This window comes from Aulonocara sp. 'chitande type north' Nkhata Bay, linkage group LG23 (genome assembly GCF_057382095.1).
Source record: "Aulonocara sp. 'chitande type north' Nkhata Bay isolate Kocher_YH1m ecotype deep benthic linkage group LG23, A_spYH_male_GT1.1, whole genome shotgun sequence".
Classification (NCBI taxonomy): domain Eukaryota; kingdom Metazoa; phylum Chordata; class Actinopteri; order Cichliformes; family Cichlidae; genus Aulonocara; species Aulonocara sp. 'chitande type north' Nkhata Bay.
Genome location: NC_141365.1, coordinates 22988300 through 23014873, shown reverse-complemented (window position 1 = coordinate 23014873; position 26574 = coordinate 22988300). Strand labels below are relative to the sequence as shown.

General features: G+C 43.3%; 1 protein-coding gene across 2 annotated transcripts in view; it reads left to right on the top strand.

The window, feature by feature from the left end:
- Window positions 1-11095, top strand: part of LOC147301742 (uncharacterized) — a 61833-nt gene extending 50738 nt beyond the window's left edge. Inside the window, exons 21-29 of one of the 2 annotated variants that reach the window (XM_086282387.1) lie at window positions 1861-2051; window positions 3042-3305; window positions 3422-3676; window positions 3761-4009; window positions 4146-4403; window positions 7438-7740; window positions 7841-8110; window positions 8232-8315; window positions 8462-11095. In XM_086282387.1, the coding sequence (XP_086138513.1) occupies window positions 1861-2051; window positions 3042-3305; window positions 3422-3676; window positions 3761-4009; window positions 4146-4403; window positions 7438-7740; window positions 7841-8110; window positions 8232-8315; window positions 8462-8525 (1938 nt within the window). In that variant the 3' untranslated portion in view covers window positions 8526-11095. The remainder of the gene's footprint in view (window positions 1-1860; window positions 2052-3041; window positions 3306-3421; window positions 3677-3760; window positions 4010-4145; window positions 4404-7437; window positions 7741-7840; window positions 8111-8231; window positions 8316-8461) is intronic. The other variant, XM_086282386.1, reaches the window with a different exon arrangement.
- Window positions 11096-26574: the final 15479 nt, after the last annotated feature.

Below are 26574 nucleotides of genomic sequence, written 5' to 3'. Positions count from 1 at the left end.
AGGTCCAACCTGAAGGCCATTCCTGAAGTTGAATGTTAGCCTGCTTTATCCACTCTAAATCCAGTTCTGATGGTTTTTGGAATCATTATTCTGTTGGAGCAGAAAACTCTGTGCAACTTTCAGTTGTTGAGGTAACATGAAGTTCACGAATTTGGAAGTAGTCCTTTTTCATCTTTATTATTATTATTATTTATTATTTTCATCTTTATTAGATTAGCGACTGCTGTTGTGATTTGGCGCTATATAAATAAAATTGAATTGAATATTACTATATTATTTATTATCAATCCCCTTTGTTCAATGTACCAGTACTATTGGCAGCAAAACGGACCTAATTGCATTATGCTACCACCATTATGCTTGACAATTAGTACAGTGTTCTCAGGTATTAAAGCTTCACCTTTACTCTTCCAAAAATATCTCTTTCCATTGTGGCCAAGTAGCTCAGTCTTAGTCTCATCTGACAATAAAAACCTTTCTCCATAAAATGTGGGCAGCAGCAACATTCAGTTGATCAGTCAAAATTGAAGGTGTCAATTTTGGAGCTGTGACTTGGGGGTTCTTGGATTGTTCCTGAACATCTTAGCCAATTTCCACCCATATGACAGTGACAGTTAATGCAATGATGTGAATAACAAGATTTTAACAAACAAATAGCATCAACTTTTTACATAACTTTGGTGCTTTGAAATTGAAATATATATAAATCTTTTTTTTTTTTTTTTTTTTTTGTGTCCCGTTTGGATCTTTAGCCATCAGAATTGTTGTCTTAAGGCCAAGAAAGATGCCAAGCGGATTTATTTTACCAAGTGGATCATCATGGCCTTGCCATATTGGTCCATTTGATTGACCTTTATTATAATTATGAATTTATTTTATTTTCAGTTGCTACAAACGGGACAGACATGACTGGGGGATAGGACAGGGAGAAAGAATGAAAGAAAGAGAGGGAGAGAAAGAAAACCAAAGGGGAGAAGAGACGGTGAGAAGGGGGGAAGAAAGAAAAAAAAAAAAAAAAAACAACACCTGGGTCACCTGTATGGAGAAAAAAAACAGAAGAGAAAGCAAACAACAAAGAGCAACATAATAAAAAAAATGGCACCATCACAATAAACTAGCTAGCAGTAGATACTAAATAATAAACGATATTGTGCAGCACGCAAGATAGACAGCGCACAATGTGCTTTGAGGCAGCAGCCAAGAAAGCTGTAGTCCGCGTCTGTGAATACCCGTGTGTACACCTGTGTGCATACCTGTGTGGATCAGCATGCTTGCATTCCAAAGGTTTCTCCATGTAACGATCTGCTAGGGAGTGTGGGGAGCCACAGCCCCGTCCTCCAGGGCATGAAGCAGGTATGGAGGAGATCAAAACTCCAGACATCCAGAGGCCCCCAGAACACAAGAGACCAAGGAAGACCAACAGAGGGGCAGCCGCGCCACTGTCCCAGTAAGAGCTGAGGAGAGTCCCAGATGAGGGCTCACTCAGCAGCCGCGGAGCAGAAGCCAGGGGGAGTTGCAGTGACGTGCCCGTGAGCTCCGCCGGCAGCCAGCTGTGCCTGAGTGACCGAGCCCCAGGCCGAGAGGCCGGGGGCACCCCAACTCCGAAGTGGCCCGAGCGAGCCCCAGGCTCCAGGCCCCGATAAGCGGCCGCCAAGGAGTGAGCCGGTGTGTACCTGGACGCCCACCCCCGGACACAAAGAACCACCAACGCACCGATGTCTGAGGGGGTCCGCCACTGGCAGGGGAAGTGGTGGTAGGGGGAGATAGGCCTCCAAACCTTGGAGGGCCTGAGATGTCCCCAGAGAGGTGGCGTCTGATACCCGACCTGACATATAGACACAGACATACAGGCACACACAGACACAAACATCAGTTTTCCAGTCAGCTCCTGCAGTCTGGTTCATAAACCTCTCAGAGAGAAAGACCTCCATCCTCCTGGAAATTCTTAAAGTCCAATCAGGGAAAAAACAGTTGAAGCTGAGAGGCTGCCCACATGAAGAGAGTGAAGTGAGGAATTTTCTTCAGTGTCTGCCTTATATCTCACAGCTCAGGTAAATAGAAACAATACAGTACTTAGTCAGTAGTGTCTTGGAAATAATCAACTTTTCATTAACAGTGTAAAAATGTAGACAAATGACATGTATTGGTCAAGTAATTATTTCAACTTATCTATTGCTATGTGAAAACAGCCTGGTTTGATAGAACTTATTTTTACTCTAATCTAAAAAAAGTTTTCACCTGGACCCCAAATCAGCTGTTTTGTATTTCTTTTTTTAAAGTTCACAGAAATTAGTTAATAATTTATTTAAAAAAAACCTCAGATAATACAATATAGGGGAGGGGGAGTAGGTGTTTCCATGAACATTTAGCTAGTAAAACATGGGTGATTTGGCTAGTGTTGCAGCAGGTGAGTAATTGATGAATGAACAACAGGGAAAAGTACAGGAACAAAGCTCAGCCTCTGAAAACACGCAGACAGATGCACACAGGAGGAGACATTGGGGCAAATGGGAAATTCACATTTCTACTGAAGCCATCCAGAATTTTGATTAAACGTTAATATGAAACATGGACAAGTCAAAGTTAGTTACAAACTACACCTTTGTACATGCTGTATACATGTTTAGTCCTCACCCGTTCACTGAATGATCATGGCTGTATTTCCCTGAGTAAGCAGAACTTCAAATTTAACATTTAGTAAGTGAGGAACTGTACATTTTCATGTGAATATCTACTGTGCTTCTTAAGTCATGAGGATCAACATGCTGGAAAAAATAACATGGATCCATGCATGTTTACTTTGATGGCCTATAACTCTAAAAAATACTAATGAAGAGGAATTTGGACATTTCTTCATTAAATTTACTAAAGTGCAAAAAATTCCCCTGATTAATAGAGACCCTGATTTTTCATGGAATGACAACAAAACTAATTGCTAGTTTTATCAGCTTGTTCATCGATGACTGAAACACAAAATGTGGTTTGTGGTAATGTGAGTAGGTCTGCCTGTGTTTTCTGATTTCATCTCCACTGTGTTCCAGCTGTGATCCAGACTTCTTCCAGAGTGTGTGTACATCCATGTCTGTAAGATCCAGAGAGGAGGCCCAGCAGCTGGAGTCTCTGCTGCAGCTCCTGGGGTTCCAGCTGCTGTTAACAGGAGAGTTACACAGGAAAAGCTGCTGGTCTGTGGGGAGAGTTCTCAGACTGTGTGGCTCTAAAGTGGATCTCGTCCTCACACCCAGCAAGATGTCTGCCAGAGGAGCCGCTCTCCTCTTTAGACACACAACACAACTACACAGTCTGAGGCAGGAAGTGAAATCATGACTCTCTTGTTCTTATAACACCATTTATCTGCTGTCCACTTTGAATCTTTGGTTCTTGGTGTTCATCATTTCTGCTCTTTTGTCTCTTTGATCTTCAGGCTTTCCATAGACATGGTCTTGCTCCTGTTTCAGTGGGTAAGAAGAGGCAGAGTGGTCTGTCCGCTGGCTGTGGAAGAGCTTTCTCTTGTGCCTAAGAAAGCCCGACCATCACAGAGAGTGATGTTGAGGGCTGTCAGTAGTTTGGCTTCCCTGCTGAGACACTGGACAGTCGGACGGTTGGACCTGACTGAGAGCTGCATCCCTGCTCAGGGTCTGATTACTCTGCTGCTCCATGATGGTCCTCTAACAGTCAAGTAAATGTCTTTCCTGGACATCACAGGCCAAATAAAATGTACATTTTTACTTTAAATCTTATTTTATATTTATGGTCTCTGCAGACTGAGTGAAGAGAGCTTCCAGCAGCTTCTGTCTCTCCTCCATGAAATCCAGGACAAGGACTTGACGCTGTCCTTCTTCAGTAAGGTTGGTGGAGACCTGACCTCCTGCTGTCTGAACTGGGAGCTTCTTCACTATCTGCTGCAGCAGGCGTCAGCTCAGACCATCACTGTGAACCTGAGGAAGAACCTCTTCTTACAGGAGGAAACCACACGTCTGCTTCCCTTTCTGGACAGGATTGTGTTTAAAAGGTGCTGAATGTAGTTTGATCTTTTACCAAACACAGTTTCTGCTGTTTAATCAGGAGGATTTGAAATGCTGTCTCATCTTTAATCAGCAGTTTATGGATCCTTTAAACAAAGTTGGAAATAAACTGTTTGTTTTCAGGCCCAGTCCCAGCTTTGTGATGAGCTCCATCAGAGAGCTCTGCAGAGCTCATGACAGTCACGCTGTACCCAGTTTACTGAGGTCACTTGGTCATGTGATCAACCTGAGCTGCAGAGAGCTGGACTCAGTGGACTGTGCTGCTCTGATCTTCATCCTCAAACACGGAGACAGAGTCAAACTGAACCTCCTGTGGACCTCCATACCAGCAGAGGGAGCAGAGTCCATCCTCTTCATGCTGGACAACGTTTCTCATCTCAGGTCAGATATTAGAGCTTGTTCCCAAACTTTTTTTGCTAGGCCCCCTGCCCCCCCACCCGCGCGCGCACAAACCCACCCTCCAACCACACACACCCATATTTTGCTCCATTGCGGTTTATTTCACACCTCAAACATTTAGTAAACAATTAAGCAAATACAAGTCATCTGCAATAAATTACAGGTAGTAATAAAATAAACTACTAACTCTTTTACGCTGCGTCGCACCTACACGGGTATTTTTGAACACGCAGCTGTTTCGTCCACACGTAAACGGCGTTTCGAATCACCTAAAACTGAGATTTTTTAAATCTCCTTTTTTGCGTTTACGTGTGGACGAGGAATACAGAGCTCGTCACGTAATGTCAAAGGTATCTGCCTTTTTCACGTCACGCTGTGCGCCACGTTATTGTTTACATGAGATGAATTGCAGATAGAGACAAAATACTGTTAATCTTACCATCTGCAGGTTTTACACGTTTACATATACACATGCAGTTACTGTCCCTCCATTTAGAAAGGCAGAGGCGTCACGGTGTGATTATTTTATGTGTAGTTGTTTTTTTCCTGTGTAATAATATTCAACATTGCTATCAATACATTTTTCGAAAAATGCCTCTCTGTGCAAAATGGGTTTAAAAACATAAACAACTGTGGGATACTGTTTGTCCGTGATTTGAACCGAGGGAACAAATCATGGCAGGATCAGTCTGATATTATTTGTATCCCACGGTAACTTTACTGTATAAAGAGCTCACATCTCCAAAATGTCAGGAGTAGTTAGTCATTGCAACAAGTGTTTGTGAACTAAAAATCAAGAATGTGGGATACTGTTTGTCCGTGATTTGAAGAGCCCAGCGCTGCTCCCGACGAAGGGAAAACTAATTCTGCAGGGGAGACCTACCTTGGCACTTGTGCAGGTGAAGCCAAAGGGAAGATTTGCTTCACCATATTTTCTAGTCTTTGGCTTAGAATGAAGTTGGTTTGGAAACATATTAGCTATGCTTCATCTCCTGCTTTGCGTTTGTGTGGGTGCCCTCTGCTAGCAGTGTCCAAGCATTTTGGGGTTTTTTTTTCCTTTTCGTACCGCGCCCCCCCACACTTCGGAAAGCTCTGCTGTAAACTATCCCAGCCACTTGTGCCTCTCAGTGTACGCTGTCCCTGCTTGCATCTTAAATCCTGCTACTATGTGCACGATAGTCCCTGGGTCACCTTTACAAAGCTTGGGACCTGTTGACTGTGAAAGACTTGGATGGATGGATGGACCTTTGTATATTGTGATGAGTTTTCATGTCCTGACATCAGTGGCATTTATCTTTTGCTGTGACCACCTTATTATTCCAGCTAGGTGTCTGACAGCCAGCAGGTGATATGTATTGATAGCTTGGATTTTATTCCTATTGTTCAATTGGCTTTTCCACCTCTGTCTTACCTTCTGGGAGTATTTGGTGATGGATACATCTTTAGCATGGTTCATGTTGGCACTTGAAATACTCAGATACTTGTAGCTGTCCTGTATATTTGCTATTCTGCCTTCTGGTAGCACCACCCGATCAGTCTGGATCACCTTCCCTCTCTTTGCAAGCATTTGGCCACACTTACAGTCAGAATGACGTCCCGATTTCCTCACTATAGATAGTGATAGTTGATTTCTGGCATACATCTTCATGTCATGTATGATTGGTGGCTCCAACGCCACCTAAGGGAATTACACCCCTAGAAAATATAAAGAGAGCATGTCTTTATACTTACTAAAAAAAATTGCACAGGTTTGAAATTATAATACTGAGGCTACTTTCAGACTACTTTATTAAATACATTGGTTAAAAGACAAAAAAAGAAGAATTAAGCAATTGTAGCCCAGAGCACAATGAAAGTTGACATGGTCTACACTGTAGTTCTGCTTCCAGCCTTCTTCTCCAACTGCTCCAACCCGAGTGATACTGAGATTACTGTGGCAGTGGCATATATCAGCTCACTGGTTTAAGTTATGATGGTTGGGGATCGTGCTTAGGGCAGTGTTCACATCTGCAAGCACGTCCTTTCAGATGTTTCTGTATACTATGCCAGCCACTTGGTTATGGCGCTCCATTTTGCATCCTGCTGTTAAGTGCTGGGTTTTCTCAGGGGCATATTTCTACAGCCTGCAGCTGGGGTCTTGCCTGGTGTGGTAGACCATGTCCTTGTGCTGCCATGGTTAGTGCCTCTGTGCTGTCTTTCAGTCCAGATTTGTTCAGCCATTTGCCGGATTTCTCGATATCAGCCACTTCCTCTTTGAATCTTTGTTTTTTCACCCTGGACTGTTGTTCTGACACTCACTAGTCCTTGGCATTGTTCCTTTTGCTTAGCATACAGTCTCAGGGTGCTGGATTTTGGGGTGAAACATTTCACACATAGCAAGGGGATTTCTTTTCTTAATGACAGTGTTTTCTATCTCCTCCTTTGGCCAGCTAATATCACAGCAGGATACATATAGGTGGTGATTGCCCCAATTCTGTTGTTCCAATTCAGCTGACTCTTCACGACTTGCCTTACTTTCTGAGGTTATGTTGCAGACGCATCTTTCCCAATGGCCTCTTCATGGTTCCCATTTGTTCAAAGGTACTTGTACCTGTCCTCAATGCTATTCTTCACTCATGGCAAACAGCTTGATGTCCCTGATGTAGAGCAGGTGGCAATGGTTTATACAGTAGTGGGGACTCTCTCCTTGGTAAATCCTGTACTTTATGGTGACTTGTGCAATTGGCTTAAGGTTGGACTCTAGGAGTTTCCATATCCCCATTATCTTCCCAGTGAAAGGGAGTTTTAACATTCTTACACTATTACCAAGTTTGACAAATAAGCGCACATTATCATGAAGGCAAAAATGGAAATGGACAATAAATTCCCTTTAAATTAATTTCCTGTGTTTTATTTTTAGTTTGCGATATTTGGATTTGAAGCTGATGTTAGTAACTGATCAGCTGAGGTAAACTGAGTAGTCATAATTGTATCTGTGTATGAATTGGTTTATGTTTGCCTGTATTTTTCCTTGCAGTGTTGACAGGAATCAGCTGCTGAGGTTCATCCACTGCTGTGCTGCCTGTGACGTCCAGCAGGAGGCAGCGTCAGGCCTGCTGAGGACTCTGCAGCACAGCTTGGATCTGTCCTGCTCCTCCTGTGTGGAGCTACTAGAGGAGGATCAGCCTGAGCCTCTGAGTCTGACTGCTGATGACTGCAGGGCCGTCTCCACCATCCTGACACACAGCAGCCAGGACACACAGCTCGACCTGCGAGATTGTGAGGTGGAGGACAGCGTGCTGGACCTGCTGTTTCCTGTCCTCCACAGGGTCCGCCTCAGGTGGGAAAGACCACAGAAGAGTCTAAACCAGAGAGAAGCTCGTTCACACTGGTGTTGATGCATCCTGACAGTTTCTCTTTGCTCTGTTTGTCCTGTTTAGAGTCAGTAAAACTGTCCTCCTCCAGCTGCTGTCTCTGGTTCCTGTGAACAGTGAGAGGGACACAGTGAGGCGGGCGGTGTCCCTGTGTAGAGCTCTGGGTGGAGAGCTGGATCTCAGTCACAGCACGCTGGATCAGAGGGTCTGTGGGGCTTTGGTCCAGATGCTGGACTCGTGTGAAGGGCTGACAGAGCTGGACCTCAGTCACTGTCAGCTCACTGACCAGCTGCTGCTCCCTCTCATCACACATCTGCACAAAGTCCAAGTCCTGGAGTGAGTGTCACACACTGATCCTTCTCTGGGAGACACCAATAACCATCAGCCTGTTCACACACACTACAATAATATGATGTGCAGTGATCACTTAGAGCCTCTTGTTGTGTTTGTGTTACAGTCTGAGTCACAATCAGATCACTGATGCTTCGACTGATGTGTTACTGCAGCTGCTCTCCATCAACCCCTCCATCGACTGTGTGCGGTGAGCCAACATGAATCAGTCTCCATCAGTGAAGGAGTTTCTCCTCAGACTCTCAGAGGAATCATTCACAGTCTGAGCTCACATGGATTCATGTTGTTCTGAGTGAATGAGTGACGTCTGCTCTCTCTGCTTTGGTCTCTTTCTAGACTCTACAGCAACAACATCGTGCACAGAGCAGCCTTCAAGGAACACAAGCAGTGTGAGATATGAAGGAATCATCGTCAAGTAGTTGTTGGTTTTTTCTCTTCTCGTCATCATTAAATGAAAACATTGGAGGAAGTATGAACACTGGTGCTGTGTTCATGGAGTCAGCAATGTACAACACAGTAACATTAGAGTGCTATGTTAATTTTTTTTCTTTTTTCTATGATCATTAAGAAGACAGTTTATATGGAGGCTCAGGATATATCTCATCCTGATGTATCTTTTGTTTCTCAGCTGCTACAGATTTTTCTTTGATGGAGCTCAATTGTCTAATCGAGCTCCATTATAGTAAGTAAGTAAAGTAAAGTTACTAAGTGCTTTTCACAGACAAGCGGTCACAAAGCACTGTTGACAAAAGGCTAAAATAAACAAGAACGTCAGGTGCCAAAATAGACGATACAAAACATAATAATAAAATACAGTAAAGTTAACAGGTACTTTTAAAATAAAATAAATAAATCAATTAAAAAAATCTCAGCAGAAAGCCTGATTAAACAGAAAAGTTTTTAACTGCGTTTTAAAACAATCCAGAGTCAACAAAATGTAGTTGTGGTGGTAGACTGTTCCACAGCCTTGGTGCCACAGACTGAAGCCTCCGTCCCTTTTCGTCTTTAGTTGTGTTTGTGGAACAACCAACAAATTCTGAGTCTTTGAATGGAGACAACGAGCAGCAGTGTATTTAGTAAGAAGTAGACATAATCTGGGGCCAGGCCATTTAGTGCTCTGTATGTTAAAACAAGAATTTTGAAACAAATTTTAAAATCTATTGGGAGCCAATGTAAAGAGTACAAAATAGGAGTAATGTGAACATGCTTACTAGAATGTGTTAGTAGTCTGGCCACAGAACTTTGTGTAGCTTGGGAGTCGAGAAATAGATGATTTGTTCAAGTTGGTAAAAAGGACATAACAATAATATAAACACGATGACACAAATGCATGAACAAATTTTTCCAGTTCAGCTCTGGAGACCTTATGTCGCAATTTAGAAATGTTCCTAAAATAAAAGAAAAATTCATGATTTTACATTCGAGCCAAGGCCCAGAGGAGAATCAAATATTTCTCCAAGATTCTGAATGTCAGATTAAAAGAAGATTAGATTACCAGTAGAGCTGTTTCTTCAACAGAGGAGTTACCTCAGCAAAATAGGATGGAACACAAACTTGCCTCAGCGACACGTTGATGATAGATTGCAGTGTGGGACCAACACTGGTTAGAGTCCCAGATGGGACAGAGGGAGGTAGTATATCTGGGCAACATTTACTTTGGGTTCTGTTTACATTTTGAGTATTGGTTATATTTACTTCTTTGTGTTTCAGTTAAGTACAGCGTCACCTGTGTCCATTTGTATCATGTTGTCAAGTTTTTATCTTTGGCATCTGATCCTTCATGTAGTTACTTCCTGTTTTATTTTGATATTGATTTGTCTCTGGTATATTGTATTTATATTTGCTTATGCATCTCATTATCCTGATTGGTTTCAGCTGTGTTTTGTTCCAACGCTGTTTTACGCTCCTTTAATTTGCCTATTTTTATATTTACCTGTTAAACCTGAGAGTCCTGCAGGCAGCTACCTGGGACCTGTTTTCAGCTGAACCTTGACAGATGACCATCCTGATGTTTACACATCTGAAACTTCTGTAATAATGGTGATTCAGTTATTTTATTTTTTGTTAGACTATTGAGACAAAACAAAGAGGCCAACTTGTTTTTGTTTTTTTAATCAATGCAGTGAGTCGGCCATATTTATTCATTGTACTTTTGTGATAACTGTACTTATTCTACTCAGCATTTTTCAGTCAGGACAGAGTAGAGAGACTCTATAATCACTTCTCAGAGGAACGATGCAATAAGTGAGCAATCAGGAGAAAACTATGTTTGGTACTTTGACATAACTGGAACAAATGGGCATAAACATGTTAACATATATCGGTTTTCATATTTTATATTACATGACATGGGTGAAAGTGGTTATTTTTTCTGTGACAGTTTTCCTCATTAATGGAACATGTTAACAAAACCTTCTACCATATTAGTTTACAGCTGCAAATGGACTCAGGGAATAAATTATAAAAGGCCAAATGTCTGTAACTGATGATTCCGTCTCAGTGATTTATAGTTGTAGTAAATCATGTTCATGTTGCAGGATCACAGTCCGCTTCAGGTGCTGACAAAAGTTTCTGCAGATAAATTAAGATTTAAGACCAGGTTGACTTTAAAAATTAAGATTGGAGCATTAAGATTTAAAATTGTTTGGCCTCACATACTAAAGAGCACCAACAGGACGGACCCTAATTTACCTCACCAGTATCCAGATGAACAAGTAATAAAGCAAATTCAGCTCCCTTGTACAGTTATGTTTTTTCACTCTATTACTTCAGCCTGATTTAAGTGTGACTGATCTTCCTCCTATACATCAAAATATGTTTTTTGTTCTATATTTTATAGAATATTTGTTTACAATGATTTATTTCCGTCACACTGATGGCATGTATCCAACACAGCATGTTTCATGGAAGAATTAAAAGCTCAAACATTCTGGAAAATTATTCAAAGTACTGAAGAGAAACAAACCTGATTTCATAGCAGAAATGCAAATTGGATTGCATCATGTGAGAACAAACAACTCAAAAAAGAAAAAGAAAATTCAAAAGACAAGTCATTTCAATGAGCTCCGCAAAACACATGTACTTTTGTGAGTTGATTTCAGCCCCTAAACAGTGACCAGAGGAAAGAATTGTCAGAATAATGTGCACACATTTTAGAGAGGTTTTCCTGTAGGTACTCTGTACAAACACTAACACCAGACACCGACAGCAAAGCGTGCAGCTAGAAACAAAGCTATGACATGGCTATCCGAGGCTTATGAATTTGTGATCGCACAGCATCTCACATTCTCTCTCACACACACACACACAAGCAGAAAGTGCCGAAATAATATATATTAATAAAATCAATAGCATTATTCCAGCTTTTAATCAAGACCATGGGCAGCAGTGGTCAGGGGAATGGACACGTTTAAGATAATGCTGTCCACTCAAACCAAGTAACACAAAGATGCTGTAACATCTATAAGTTGCGAACAAAAGAGGGAAACCCAGTAACCATAGGCCCTCACAGATTGGATGTACCAAACAGACACACTCATTCAATAAAGGGTTGAATGAGAAACAACAGTTCCTAATGAATCAGCTTCTAGATATACATTTCCATATATAGTGCACGCACATACAATGAGTGCATATTTTCAAGATTCAAATGTGTCAATATGTTAATATGAAAACATTTTAACTGCTGGGCTGCCAGCAAAATAACCCTTTAATATGTTGCCTGTATATGTTGATAAAGTGTTGTCCTTCCTGACATCTACTAAAAATGTAAAAAACAAAATTTGGCTTTTATTGAGCTGCAGCTACAGTTCATATTGTTCAGTTCTGATGAATTTCTATTGGAGAGTGTCATAGTTTGCAGTGAAAGCTTAAATATCCAATAAGGCTCTTGGTATTATCCAACCATCAGAGCAACCCTCTTCTGATCTGCAGTCAGCTGTCTGGTTGGAGAAACTAAGTCATACTTATGCGTATCTCAGCCTTTGGGATTATCATTAAATCAATTCTTACTCTGGATCAGCTGGGATGAGTGATGGATGGAGGGGATTTTATTACAATAACATCAAAGAGATAATGTGAGTTTGAGGATTGATGTGCCATCAATCCTCAAACTCACATTATCTCTTTGCAGACCAAATCCACCAAATCTACCTTTGAGTACACCGTAAAATTAGTTCCCAGAACTAAAAAACAAAACAAAAACACTATGCAAACTCAGTGCCTCAAAAAAAATGAGTAAAGCTTACTTAAGATGACTATGTTAGGACAACTTATTCATTGCAACTATACAGTACAAAGAATAACTTGATGTTTCTGACTGCAATACTAATTGTTTACAAACTGAAAAACATTTCAAGTTCTACTAAATTAAAAAGCAATTTGAGGTAACTTACTATTTTTTAATCATATTATATTTTGTCATCCTTGAAATTTCTAATACAGCACTTATATTAACATAACACTGTTTGCATGATTCATAAAGAACAGTTAACAACACTTCTTGTAATAACTTTGAGTGGAAAAGGACAGAAAAAGAACATGTGGATCCTGGAATAATTGCAGCTTCCATCATTAATGGACTGAAGAGGAAGAAGTTCCCAAGGAGTCATTTAGAAGAGTTTAGAACATCAACTGATTGAATCCATGAATCTGGACACATGTTTCTGAGTGAAAGAGACAGACATGTACAGATTGAACTACCTGTTCAACCGTCAGAGAGTTTCTCTAACAGGAGGACATTCTTTACACTCAACTCAGCACAGACACACTGAAGAACCAGGATGGACTCTAAATCCAGGATAAAGAGGTTCAGTGAATGTGGTGTTGAAGGTGTGGAGGTAGATCAGAGTGTCAGAAGAGACTCTGTAGAAGGACAGAGTGCCACATACACTGCTACTCTGTTAGAGACAGAGAAGGAGATTGATGATACTTTCTTACAGTGCCAGACACGAGAAGGACCATCATCAGAGCAGTACAGACTCCAGGACTGATCATTCCCTCCAAAACAGCAATCATTACTGTCTCCTTTCCTTGTGATTCTTCTGCATCTCACAGATATATAATGTCCCCTCTTCATTCAATCTCCCAGTAACAGCGACCAGTCAGACCATTTGTACACAGCAGCTGAGGCCAATAATGAAATCTGTCTGTATGATCAAGATATGACTGATCCTCCTCCACACGTGTCACCTTCCTGTTGTTATCAGACAGTTTGAGGTTTGTGTTCACTGTGTTTGTGTCGATTGTGAGTTGACAGGAATCTGATGGAGAAACAAACACAATCCAGCTGCAGTTATTGATCCATCATCTGTTCATTGATTGACACTTTGATGATGACTCCTGACATCAGAGATGTGAATGAGTGATGTGACAGTTTGAAGATGGTTGAATGTGTGCTGCTTTGTTTTCATGAATCACATTAAAAACACACTTACACTTCCTCAGACCTGGTCTCAACCATCGGCCTCCAGCAGGCTGCACCCTGAAAGGAGGAGGGGGGTCAGACCAGCACTGTCTCTTTCAATATGCACACATGGACATTACATCTCTCTCATACACATACTGTTAGACACTAATAAAGGAACAATCCAACATTTTCACGAATACACTTCAATCCATACACACAGACTGAAATGATTCACAGCCTTGTTTCTTTCACAGACAACAAGTTTCCAACCTATCTTAACCTGTTCATCCTTCAGTCAGTGTCACTGACTGTCATTGTGACTGTGGACATACAGCATGAGAAACACACACATTTAACATGGCTGACACTTTATTAGGTACAAAGTGGCAACTTTCTTATGTACAGTACACCTCTGGCCAGAGGCAGGAAGTAACGAAGTATTTTGTTAATGGACTTAAGTAGAGTATTTACTTCTCTGTCAGCTTTTTACTTTTACTCCAAACATTTTTAAACAAATCTCTGTACTTTCTACTCATATTTTGAGAACAGGCTTGTTAGTTTTGGTTTAACACATTTGCGGAGAGTTATTTCATGTCACTGCGAGCCTTCACACATCAAATCAATTTGAGGCTAGACATACTGTGAAACCTGCTGCAAAACAAACTAAACTAGACTAATTGCATTATTTAAAGGTTGTTTAATATTCTACAGTATGTTTAACATGTTGATCCTGAACACAGGCCATTGCTATAAGTCAGTGTTAGAGTCAGATTGGTTCTTTATCTTTTTGGTGACCTCACCCCAGTGTATCACTGACTGAATTCCACCCTCATACCAACTTTATACCATCTAGAAAACAGACAGCATGGCTGAAAAGATGGGAGTGGAGAAGAAAGCAGAGCATCATGGGAAGTCCAGGTTTTCTTTGTGTTAGCTGATTTGACAAAACCTAAAATCCCAGTCAGAGATGATGAGTATCATCACTGGAATTATCATTTCTCTGTTAAACCACGCTTTCTGCTTCAGGACCTACACATACTCACATGACAAGGAGCACTTTAAACATCATTTCACAGGTGTTAGTGCGCATGTGTGTGATGTAGAGGTGTGGGTTTGAGCTCTCCACCGCAGCTTTCCATAAAACACAAGATACCATGATAAAACCATTCAGGAGCTGATATAATCGACTCGTACCTTTGGCTTAATCATTGCCCTGCATATCTGAAATGTCACCGCCGAAGAAAGCCTCAAACCTAGGCAAGAATAAGACCATCGACGGATACATTAGCAACGCTAATGTTAGCGAGCTTGATGCTAATGATAGCTGCACCAGCAGGGTTTTGGTTGAGCCTAAAGTTGTCACTCCGGATGACAAGGGTGAAATGTATAAGATATGCCAGGAAATATGCAAGACAATATCTAAATCAATCCTGGAGAAACTTGATGAGTGGTTTGATGCTTTTGAGGCCAGGTTCCAGTCAGTGCTGTCCATACAGAATGACTTACAGAACCAAACGGAAGGTCAGGAATTAGCGGTCAATGCGCTGGACGAGTGAATGGATGTGCTTGAAGCCAAATGCGAGGACCTGGCAAAGCTTGTTGATCAGTTTCAACCCAAACTATTGGACTTGGAGGCTCGTTCTCAGAGACTTAATATAAAAATTGTTGACATAAACAAGGGCTCAGAAGAAGGGAGACCGAGTTTATTTCCATCCTCATCCCTGAATTATTGGGTAATAATTCTGTGTGTGTGTGCGTGTGGGGGGGTATTGTTTTGTTTTATAGCTCAGATGCGTGTGTTCATTTATATTTATAATGGCTGGTGTCCAGGGTGGTGTAAAGGAAGAGGGGAGAAACCTGCAGTTGATCTCATGGAACGTGAATGGACTATGCAATCCTATAAAAAGGGGAAAGTTTTCAAGCATTTGAAATCCTTACCTGCAGGTATTATCCTTCTGCAAGAGACTCATATTAAAAAAGACACACAACATAGATAAAGTGCAACTGGGTATCTCAGATATGTCAGTCACCATATTATTGGGGAAGAATGTCCCATTTCAGATGACTTGTGTGGTTAGCGGTCCCTTAGGTAGATATATAATGGTCTCTGGTACTATAAATTCTCACTCATTACCACTTCTAAATATATATGATCTAAACACAGATGAACAGAGTTTCTCTAAGAGAGTTTTTGATCTGCTCACAGATAACAAGGATTCTAATATAATAGTGGCTGGAGATCTTAACTGTTATCTTGACCCCTTTCTAGATAGATCATCCACACGACTAGTGTCAGAAACATCCATCCATCCATCCATCCATCCATCCATCTTCATCCGCGTTATCCAAGGCCGGGTCGCAGGGGCAGCAGCCTAAGCAGAGAGGCCCAGACCTCCCTCTCCCCGGCCACCTCCTCCAGCTTATCCGGGGAGAGATATAATCTCTCCAGTGTGTCCTGGGTCTGCCCCGGGGCCTCCTCCCGGTGGGACATGCCCGGAACACCTCACCCAGAAGGCGCCCAGGAGGCATCCTTATCAGATGCCCGAACCACCTCAGCTGGCTCCTTTCGATGTGGAGCAGCAGCGGCTCTACTCTGAGCCCCTCCCGGATGGCCGAACTTCTCACCCTATCTCTAAGGGAGAGGCCAGCCACCCTTCGGAGGAAGCTCATTTCTGCTGCTTGTATCCGCGATCTCGTTCTTTCAGTCACTACCCACAGCTCGTGGCCATAGGTGAGGGTAGGGACGTAGATCGACCGGTAAATTGAGAGCTTCGCTTTTACACTCAGCTCCCTCTTCACCACGACGGACCGGTGCAGCGTCTGCATTACTGCAGCTGCAGCCCCAATCCGTCTGTCGATCTCCGGCTCCCTTCTCCCATCACTCGCGAACAAGACCCCGAGATACTTGAACTCCTCCACTGGAGGAGTGTCAGAAACAGCATCTGCAAAACTTTTAAATAAACAGTCTTCTAAATACTCCACTGATTTACTTAGGTCCAGTCTCTCAGCTCATCCTTATGTTCCCCAAGGAAACTACAAAGACTGAGGTATACAGAAAAAGTAAAAAAAAACAGAAAAGTAAAAGAAATAGCAGTATAAAATAATTTATGCCAGGCGGGGAGTGTGTTGTTATAGCTTGAATGTGTTAATATGCTTTTGCTTTGTATGATTTGGCATCCTCTTGTGGCCACAGTTGGTACTTGGGAAACTTGTTATGCCCAACTAGTTCGATACAAGTGTGCAGTAGAGGTGAAACTTTTGCCCATGCATGCCTGTAAGTGCCTGCTTTAATCTGACTCTCTGATGCCTCCTATGTGCCGATGAAGCTGTTGATGCTCTGCGATTTCCTGATAGAGTTCAGTTCCATTTTAAATCTTTTGCCATTTTGTAAGAAAAACACTTGAATGACTTCACTCCAGGAAATAAAAAGAAAAACCCTGAAAATCAAACAGAGGGTTTTTGTTCTCAAACATCAGCTATGGAGGAGCAAAACCAAGGTAAAGAAAATAAAGTCAAACTGAAAATGCTTTAAAAAGACATTTTGAAAAATAACTACAACAGTTGTGTCCGTACACTAAACCAGGTGTTTTTTCCTACTGACCTTCCTTCGTCATTTCTAAAATCAATCTGGACACCTCCATCACACGGCCAGAAGTGTATGTCTCCACCATAAGATCCACTGTTTTCATTCTGCTTGCGTTCTCCAGATGACTCTTTTTGATGGTTGGAAAATCACCTACAGGTACATTCAGCAGGTACCAGTGGAAACGTTTCAGCTCCTCCTCTCCCAAATCATCCAACAGGTCTAATAGCTGCTCCTGAACAGGCGTCTTCATCTTAAATCTACAAAACACGAGGGGATATTTTGAGCAGAGGGAACAAAGTGAAACAGGATCAGTGTTACAACAAATCATATTGTCTTTGCAGTTTTTTTGTTGGATTCTACTGTTTATTTACTGCAATGACATGATTTTAATGAAAAAAACCTGCCGCTCATACAGAATCTCAGGCAATTAGACTGATACTATAAAACCTGAGGACGAGGAACTCTGATCTAAAAACAGCCAAAGATCAATCCTGATAAACTTGAAGATGATTTTTGCCTTTAATGTTATTGCAGAAGAACTAAGAACATGAACACGAAAATCAAATAAATATAGACCAGTGGAGAAGAGTGTGTAAGAGGGCAGAGACATTTGTGATTATTTGCTAAGGTTTGATTAGTGTCATGTTGCCAGAGAAGAAAACACATACCATAATATAAACTCTGACTCTAATATGAAGCAACACTGCACTCTTAAATAAAGAAAGCAGTTTAATATCTACAAACAAGTTCAGTAAAAGCTTTAATTTTTTTGAGATTGTTGAAGTTAAAAAAATAAGTTGTTCAAGTTGTCCTTTTAGTAGCTCAATGATCACATTCAAAGGTCAAGTTGATTGAACTTTTCATAATCTTATTTCCTTCTCTCGGGTCAAGTTTGTCCAATTTTCCCCTCACTTGAGGTATTGAGTTATCAGCTTATTCCAATTGTTGGGTCGGAATAATTTGACTTTTGGGTCATGTTCATACACCATGTGCCATTTGAGCATGTAAAGGACCGAGTCTGGTATAGTTTTTATTAGTTTTTTTGGTTTCCTTTTATCAGTCCCTTAGAACTGTAAATATGTAACGATGTTTTAGATTGTGTTTATTTGTGAGAATATGTTGGGTTTTTTTAAATTATACATATTTATATATATACTCTGACATTTTATGCGTGTTGATGCATGCTCAATCATCCAGGTCAGGAAATCCCAAAAAGTTGGTTCTGTTCATCTGGACATTTTCAGTTCTTCAGTCTCAGCTGACTGCAAGTTTCCCCAACCTTATAAACAGTATCTTTGCACAAAGACTGAAGCTAGAACCACAGAATGAACAATGGGCTGTGAGGTCAGTTCCTTGATCATTAATATGCAAATTGTTTTGCCCATTGATCAACAACCACTGGTTGATCAATGGGCAACCAGTGGCTGTGAGTACCATTCACAGAGATTTGGGGAATGGCTGTTAGAATTACGTTTTTTAACAAAATAATTTCTAATGAGCAATGAGCAACATGGTGACTGACCTCAGTTACTCCAGTCTGCAGCCTGAACTCTCCTGAAAACTATGCAGCTCCTTCAATTCTGAATAATTCAGGTTGTTGAAAGTCAGGTCCAGATGTTTCAATTGGGAGTGGTTGGACTTCAGAGCTGAGATCAGAGAGGAGATTTCTGACAAACCACAGTTCATCAACCTGTATAAAGAATGAGAGATGTAAGTTTATCAGAGAAAGTTTGCATTTGAAATCAGTGTTTCATACCTACAGTTCTCTCCTGTCCCTGGTGGACATTTATTCCTCCCGCTGCCTCAGCAGAGCAACAAACATCATCAAGGACAGCTTCTGAGCTATTCAACATGCTTCCCTCAGGGAAGAGCTACAGGTGCATCAGCAAAAAGAATGACAGACTCAAAAATAGTTTCTTCCTAAAAGCCAAAGCCACCCTGATATCACAGGACTTCCTAAAAACTACACAACTGTCATCACCAATGTGCAATACTTAATTTTACATGCAATAACCCACACTGTAAATATATAACACTATTTATTTATTCCCCCCCCCCCCCCCAATTTGTATATTTGTACATTTTATATATATTTCTTGAACACTGTTCATATGTATATAGTGCTGCAGAACTGTGCACCTCACACCCCTTTCTTTTCCCACGTCTGCACTTAGATGTTCTGTATTTCATTTTACATATGTATAGTGACAATAAAAGACCATTCTATTCTATTCTTCTATTCTATTCTGTTCTGTTCAGAGCTGAAGAAAGTTCAGAATGTAGAAGTTTAAAAAATGGAAACTCCAGACAGCTGAAACCAACAGGATCCATTTTTAAAACTCTTCAAGAAACTCGAACAAATTTTTTTTTCACATTTACATACACTGATACTAGTTTCCAGGACCATTTAAAACATCAAAATACATGCTTTTAAAGACATTTGTAAGACCTACAATGTGAATCATACCAAACGATGCTGAAATTGTTGAAACAAGCTAAACTACTTAGCAGGAGAGTGATACTATAGAAATCCAACTTCCTGAACTCACACACTAAAAACATCAAATTGAAATACATTTATCATTTATTTAATTAAAATGTAAATAAAGAGAATAACACTTATTTTGGCTGCTCCCTTATTCAGAATGTGTTGCCACAGCAGATCTGCACATTTTGACCTGTTTTTTTGTTTGTTTTTTTGTTTGTTTGTTTGATAATGCCCTTATTAATACCTGGTCTTAAGCAGGGACATGTCAAATTTTAGGTAAATGTGTAAACTATACTATAGAGCCACTAAAGAATGAATACTGTATGTGGAATAAATCAAATCATTAATGGAAGAATTTATTGAAAAAAAAATCAACTACCCCTCCTTGAATCGCTACCTTATCGTGGTGGAGGGGTTTGTGTGTCCCAGGGATCCCAGGGGCTATGTTGTCTGGGGGCTTTTGCCCTCTGGTAGGGTCTCCCATGGCAAATTGGCCCTGGGTGAGGGACCAGACAAAGAGCGATTCATAAGACCCTTATGAAAAGGACACCGACGGAACAGTTTACCCTGCCCGGGATAGGGTTACCGGGGCCCTGCCCTGGAGCCAGGCCCGGGGAGGGTGCCCGAGAGCGAGCATCTGGTGGCCGGGCCTTAGTCCATGGGGCCCGGCCGGGCACAGCCCGAAGAGGAGACATGGGCCCATCCGCTGGGAGACTTCAATGCACATGTGGGTAACAACAGCGAGACCTGGAGGGGCGTGATTGGGAGGAACGGCCTCCCTGATCTGAACCCGAGCGGTGCTCTGTTATTGGACTTCTGTGCTAATCACAGTTTGGCCATAACGAACACCCTGTTCGAACATAAGAGTGTCCATAAGTGCAGCGTCTCCATTGCCGAAGCTGCTGCATTGAGCTGCAGCCGCAAGGTGGTTGGTGCCTGCCGTGGTGGTAATCCCCGAACCAAATGGTGGACACCAGAGGTGAAGGGAGCCACCAGGCTGAAGAAGGAGTCCTATCGGGCTTGGTTAGCCTGTGGGACTCCGGAGGCAGCCGACAGGTATCGACAGGCCAAGCGGAATGCGGCTCGGGCAGTGGCTGAAGCAAAAACTCGGGTGTGGGAGGAGTTCAGAGAGGCCATGGAAAAAGACTTTCGGACTGCCTCGAAGAGATTCTGGCAAACCGTCAGACGTCTCAGGAGGGGAAAGCGGTGCTCTACCTGCACTGTGTATAGTGCTGGCGGAGCGCTGCTGACGTCGACTGAGAAAATTGTCAGGCAGTGGAAGAAATACTTCGAGGACCTCCTTAATCCCACTGACACGTCTTCCGAGGAGGAAGCAGAGTCTGGGGATGAGGGGAATGACCCGCCAATTTCCGGGGGCGAGGTCACTGAGGCAGTTAAACAACTCCTTGGTGGCAGAGCCCCTGGTCAATGGCGTGTCCAGCGGGGTGGCCTGGGGGGGCACAGGCCACCCCCCAAACCAGACTGGCCACCCCAGGTGCCACCCCAAAGGCAAAACAATAAAATTCAATCAAATATCAAATGTCCGATTATGTTTTCACGGTGACGCTCAGATATCCGAGTGTAAGTGAATGCAGCATCGGCTTCTGCGCTATGTGCATCTGTCACGGTTTGAGGGGCAAGCCGTGTGGATTTGTAGTGAGGATCCAAAAGGCGGCAGCTCTGGTGCAGGTGAGTGTTTATTTACAGCAGTGGGTACAAACAGCAACAGGGTGTGAACATGAAACCGAAACCTAAACTGGGTAAACTAACACACAAACCAGGAATGACGGTGCAGGGAGGTCCGGGGAAATACATGCAGGGAGACCGAGGGGAAACAACACAGACGAACCAGCAACTACTATGACAGAAGACACAACTTAAATACACTCAGAGAACACAGGGGGATTACATACAGGTGGGGACACAGCTGGGAGTAATTAACATGACGAGACTAGGGAGGCAAACTGAAAACACTCACATAAGACACAGACCTTCACAATAAAACAGGAACTTACACATGAAAGGACACAAACTAAGAAACGCGGACTAGATACAGGAACACACGGGCAGAACAGAGTAAACACTAACCAGAGGAAGAACAGAACCAAAATCGCGAAGAGAAAACACAAAACGCTGGGTCAAAAGGACCCAGGATCATGACAGTACCCCCCCCTCAAAGGCTGGCTCCAGACAGCCCAACAAGAAACAAAACAGCCAGAAAAAACAGAAAACAACCCGACCAGGGCGGGCGGCGGGGGCCCAGGAAGGAGGGCTCGAAGCAAAACAAAACCGGAGCACCAGAAGGCCAAAAGACAAAAACAAAAAACGAGCCCAAAACCAAAAGAAACGAAGCACACCAAAACACAGGAAAAAAAAACAGAGTCCAAAACAGAAGAGTTCAGGGGGCCGACAGCACAGGAGTCCAAAACAGTTCAGGGGGCCGGCCAGGGGGCCAACAGCACAGGAGTCCAAAACAGTTCGGGGGGGCCGACCGTGCGGACGGCAACGGCGGCGACGTGGATACAGTTCGGGATACATGAGAGTGAGCTAACTCCCTTGCAAGCTCCACCAGGAAGTCCACCCGTCTTTCCTTCGTCCCGGAGCATGCTTGATACAGCACATGTGCATTCAGTGCTGCCATGTCAATCATGTTATAAAACACGGCAACTGGCCAGCGCCGTGTTCCTCTGCGGACAGTGTACTCCCGAACCATCTGGTCCATCACATCCACGCCACACTTTGTTTTGTTGTAAAGGGTGACAGTGTTTGGCTTCCTTTTGGTAGTGTTATCAGTCTGAACCACGCCGTGCATGCTGCTAAGAATATAGACTGTCTTCTTCCGTTTGGCCGCATACGCCGTCAGCGTGGCAGCAGAGGTTGAAAACACCTAAGAAATAAGATAAATTGTTATTTCCATAGCACTTTTACACACAATGAAACACATAAACATAGAACCACAAAAGACCTGCAACATACCTGAGTGGTGAATTCATTGCGATCTGTCTGTCTAGTGGATTGAGGAATTTCCCTGCGAATCTTGTTGACTGTGCCGAGGATGGTGGTTTTCCGTCTAAGAAGTTTTTGCGCAAGTGAAAGCGATGTGAAAAAATTGTCCGTGGTAACATTTCTGCCCTTGTCTAGGAATGGTTCCATCAGCCTCATTACTACATTTTCAGAAAGTCTCTCCCCAGTGGGACGACTGGGGTCCTTGCCAAGATATGGGAAGACATTGCAAATGTACTTGGATTTTAGGTCGCAAGCCACCCAAAACTTGATCCCAAACTTGTCCGGCTTACTTGCAATATACTGCAGGAAACTGCACCGAGTCTTTGATGGGAAAAGCTGTTCATCAACGGTGATATGTAGACCAGGGTTGTAGCACGTGATGCAGTTGGTGACAAATGATCCCCACAAACTGGAAATTGCAGCGAACTTATCAGTCTTTGCTCGATCACTGCGGGTGGACTTGTCATCAAAGCGTAGGTGTTGCATGATTTCTTGGAAGCGGTTTCGTGCCATAGTTCCAATTATCTGTGGGTTTCCCAGGTTTGCTGACCAGCAGTCATTTAGAGATGGAACCCTGGTAACCCCCCGCAAGATGACAATTGCAATAAATGCCATTAGTTCAGGGAGGTCCATGAACCAATGAACATGCTCCGTTTGCTGTGCATGTTGAACAGTCCATTCTTGAATGCTACGAAGCATGTCAAGAGTGATGAAACACAGGAAGCTCCGAAGGCGACTCGTGATATTTCTCCTGGCCTTAGCCGTTGGCTCTCCATCTGCAGCGTACGCTTCTATTGGGGTGAAAGGGAGACAGGTCCCCACCTGTTCTTCACGCCACACTGTGCCATCTTTCGCTGTCTCAGTCCCCAAACAAGCTCTCTTTTTAGGTGCAGAAGCAGTCTCCTCATCTGCAGTGTGAACAAATTCAAATTGTGAGCAATGGGAAGGTCCAGTATCTCCTCCTCTGTATCAGAATAATGTCTGAAATATCTTACTTACAAACTACATCCACTTACTTATTTGAAATGAAATAGGAAATAACATGAAATGCAACTAACCGGAAGACTGATCAGACAGCTCTGAGTCCGAATCCGGCTGAACTTGTAGGTCTTCTCCATCCGAGTCACAAGGGTCGACTTCCCTCAGGATCATTTCCAAGGCCTGCTGAGTGGTGAGTCTTCTCTGCATTTTCTTTCCTTGGAGAGGAGGTCCGTACACCACAGAATTCTTCAGGGCAATGAAGGATTAGGCTAAGTGTAGTGAGATTGTATCATATATATAGGGCTTGGCTTCCTGATCAATGCTCCACTACCAAAAGGAAGCCAAGCCCTGCCACCCTTTACAACAAAACAAGGTGTGATCACATTGATGCCACAATGGACGACTGATCAATGCTCCACTACCAAAAGGAAGCCAAGCCCTGCCACCCTTTACAACAAAACAAGGTGTGATCACATTGATGCCACAATGGACGACTGATCAATGCTCCACTACCAAAAGGAAGCCAAGCCCTGCCACCCTTTACAACAAAACAAGGTGTGATCACATTGATGCCACAATGGACGACTGATCAATGCTCCACTACCAAAAGGAAGCCAAGCCCTGCCACCCTTTACAACAAAACAAGGTGTGATCACATTGATGCCACAATGGACGACTGATCAATGCTCCACTACCAAAAGGAAGCCAAGCCCTGCCACCCTTTACAACAAAACAAGGTGTGATCACATTGATGCCACAATGGACAACTGATCAATGCTCCACTACCAAAAGGAAGCCAAGCCCTGCCACCCTTTACAACAAAACAAGGTGTGATCACATTGATGCCACAATGGACGACTGATCAATGCTCCACTACCAAAAGGAAGCCAAGCCCTGCCACCCTTTACAACAAAACAAGGTGTGATCACATTGATGCCACAATGGACGACTGATCAATGCTCCACTACCAAAAGGAAGCCAAGCCCTGCCACCCTTTACAACAAAACAAGGTGTGATCACATTGATGCCACAATGGACGACTGATCAATGCTCCACTACCAAAAGGAAGCCAAGCCCTGCCACCCTTTACAACAAAACAAGGTGTGATCACATTGATGCCACAATGGACGACTGATCAATGCTCCACTACCAAAAGGAAGCCAAGCCCTGCCACCCTTTACAACAAAACAAGGTGTGATCACAGGGCTTGGCTTCCTTTTGGTAGTGGACAATTGATCAGGAAGCCAAGCCAAGGTAAATGCAGACTACAGATACCATGGCAGTGCCAGGATTGTGAGTGATTGCTGAAAATGTTGAAATGTACTCACTCACTTTTTATAATTATTTGTAAAAATGTGTACAAATGGTTGATTTTTTGTACTGTTTTTATCAATAAATCTCAGCAACAAAGGACATACACCCATGTGTGTTGATTTCTCCCTAAGATGGCAAACTGAAACACTCCAAGTTGGTGACTTTTGGAGATTTGTTTCCCTAGATGATTGAGAATGCATCAAGATGAAACACAAAAGGAAGCTCACCGCTTTTAGCAGCTCCCCCACCCCCTCATCCACACCCCCCCACTCCCCTCCCTCCAGAATTCCCAGGTAACAACCCAATTTACATATGAATGACTAGCCAATTTAGCTTCCACTTGCCTGAAGCTAAAGCTTAGCTAAAAGCCTACCAGCCATTTGGCTGGTGGCGGGTTTTAAAGGTAGAAAGGTAGAAGCCTGGGACTGCCAGTGCTAGCCTCTGGGGAAGCCCTGGAGCGGCAAACTGTGCCAAAGGCGGCTGAACTACGAAAAGCACCTTGAGGTAAAACTATACTTTCTCCCTGCATGGAGTGAGTGTGTGAGACCACTATTACTGGAGCCAGAGTTACGGGTAGCGGGGGCACTGGAGCTACTGGGGCCTACGCTACAGGCGGCACTGGAGCTACTGGGGCCTGCGCTACAGGCGGCACTGGAGCTACTGGGGCCTGCGCTACAGGCGGCACTGGAGCTACTGGGGCCTGCGCTACAGGCGGCACTGGCGCTACTGGGGCCTGCGCTACAGGCGGCACTGGCGCTACTGGGGCCTGCGCTACAGGCGGCACTGGAGCTACTGGGGCCTGCGCTACAGGCGGCACTGGAGCTACTGGGGGAGGCTGCGGGGCAGCTAACCGAGCTGAGGGAGGCTGCGGGGCAGGTGACACTGGGAGCTGAGCTGCTGGAGACACAGGTGACGCTGGTGTACTGGGGTGAAGGCAACGAGGATGCAGTCCCTCTCTTAAGGGAGGATGGAATGATTTAGTGATAAGGCTTGATGGGAACAGATGCTGATGCTGAGAATACCAGGCAGCGAGGGCTTCCAGGAGGGTGACTCTACCGTGCCTGGACCGCCCATGCCAAACAGTTCGACGCATATCCTGGCTCTCAGAGCTGTTATTAGTTGTTTTAATCTGTTAATGTCCAAAAAACCAGCTGTGCAGAGGGTGGAAGACAAAAAGTTGTCAAAAAAGACCACCTGAAGGAGTCTCTTGGGGGTGTCCTCAGCGTGGATTACTTCCCGGCAGTAGTTCCACAACTGCGCGAGATACTGAGACCGTGAGTCCGCAGGATCCATTTGATGGTTGCGTCGTTCTGTCACGGTTTGAGGGGCAAGCCGTGTGGATTTGTAGTGAGGATCCAAAAGGCGGCAGCTCTGGTGCAGGTGAGTGTTTATTTACAGCAGTGGGTACAAACAGCAACAGGGTGTGAACATGAAACCGAAACCTAAACTGGGTAAACTAACACACAAACCAGGAATGACGGTGCAGGGAGGTCCGGGGAAATACATGCAGGGAGGTCCGGGGAAATACATGCAGGGAGGTCCGGGGAAATACATGCAGGGAGACCGAGGGGAAACAACACAGACAAACCAGCAACTACTATGACAGAAGACACAACTTAAATACACTCAGAGAACACAGGGGGATTACATACAGGTGGGGACACAGC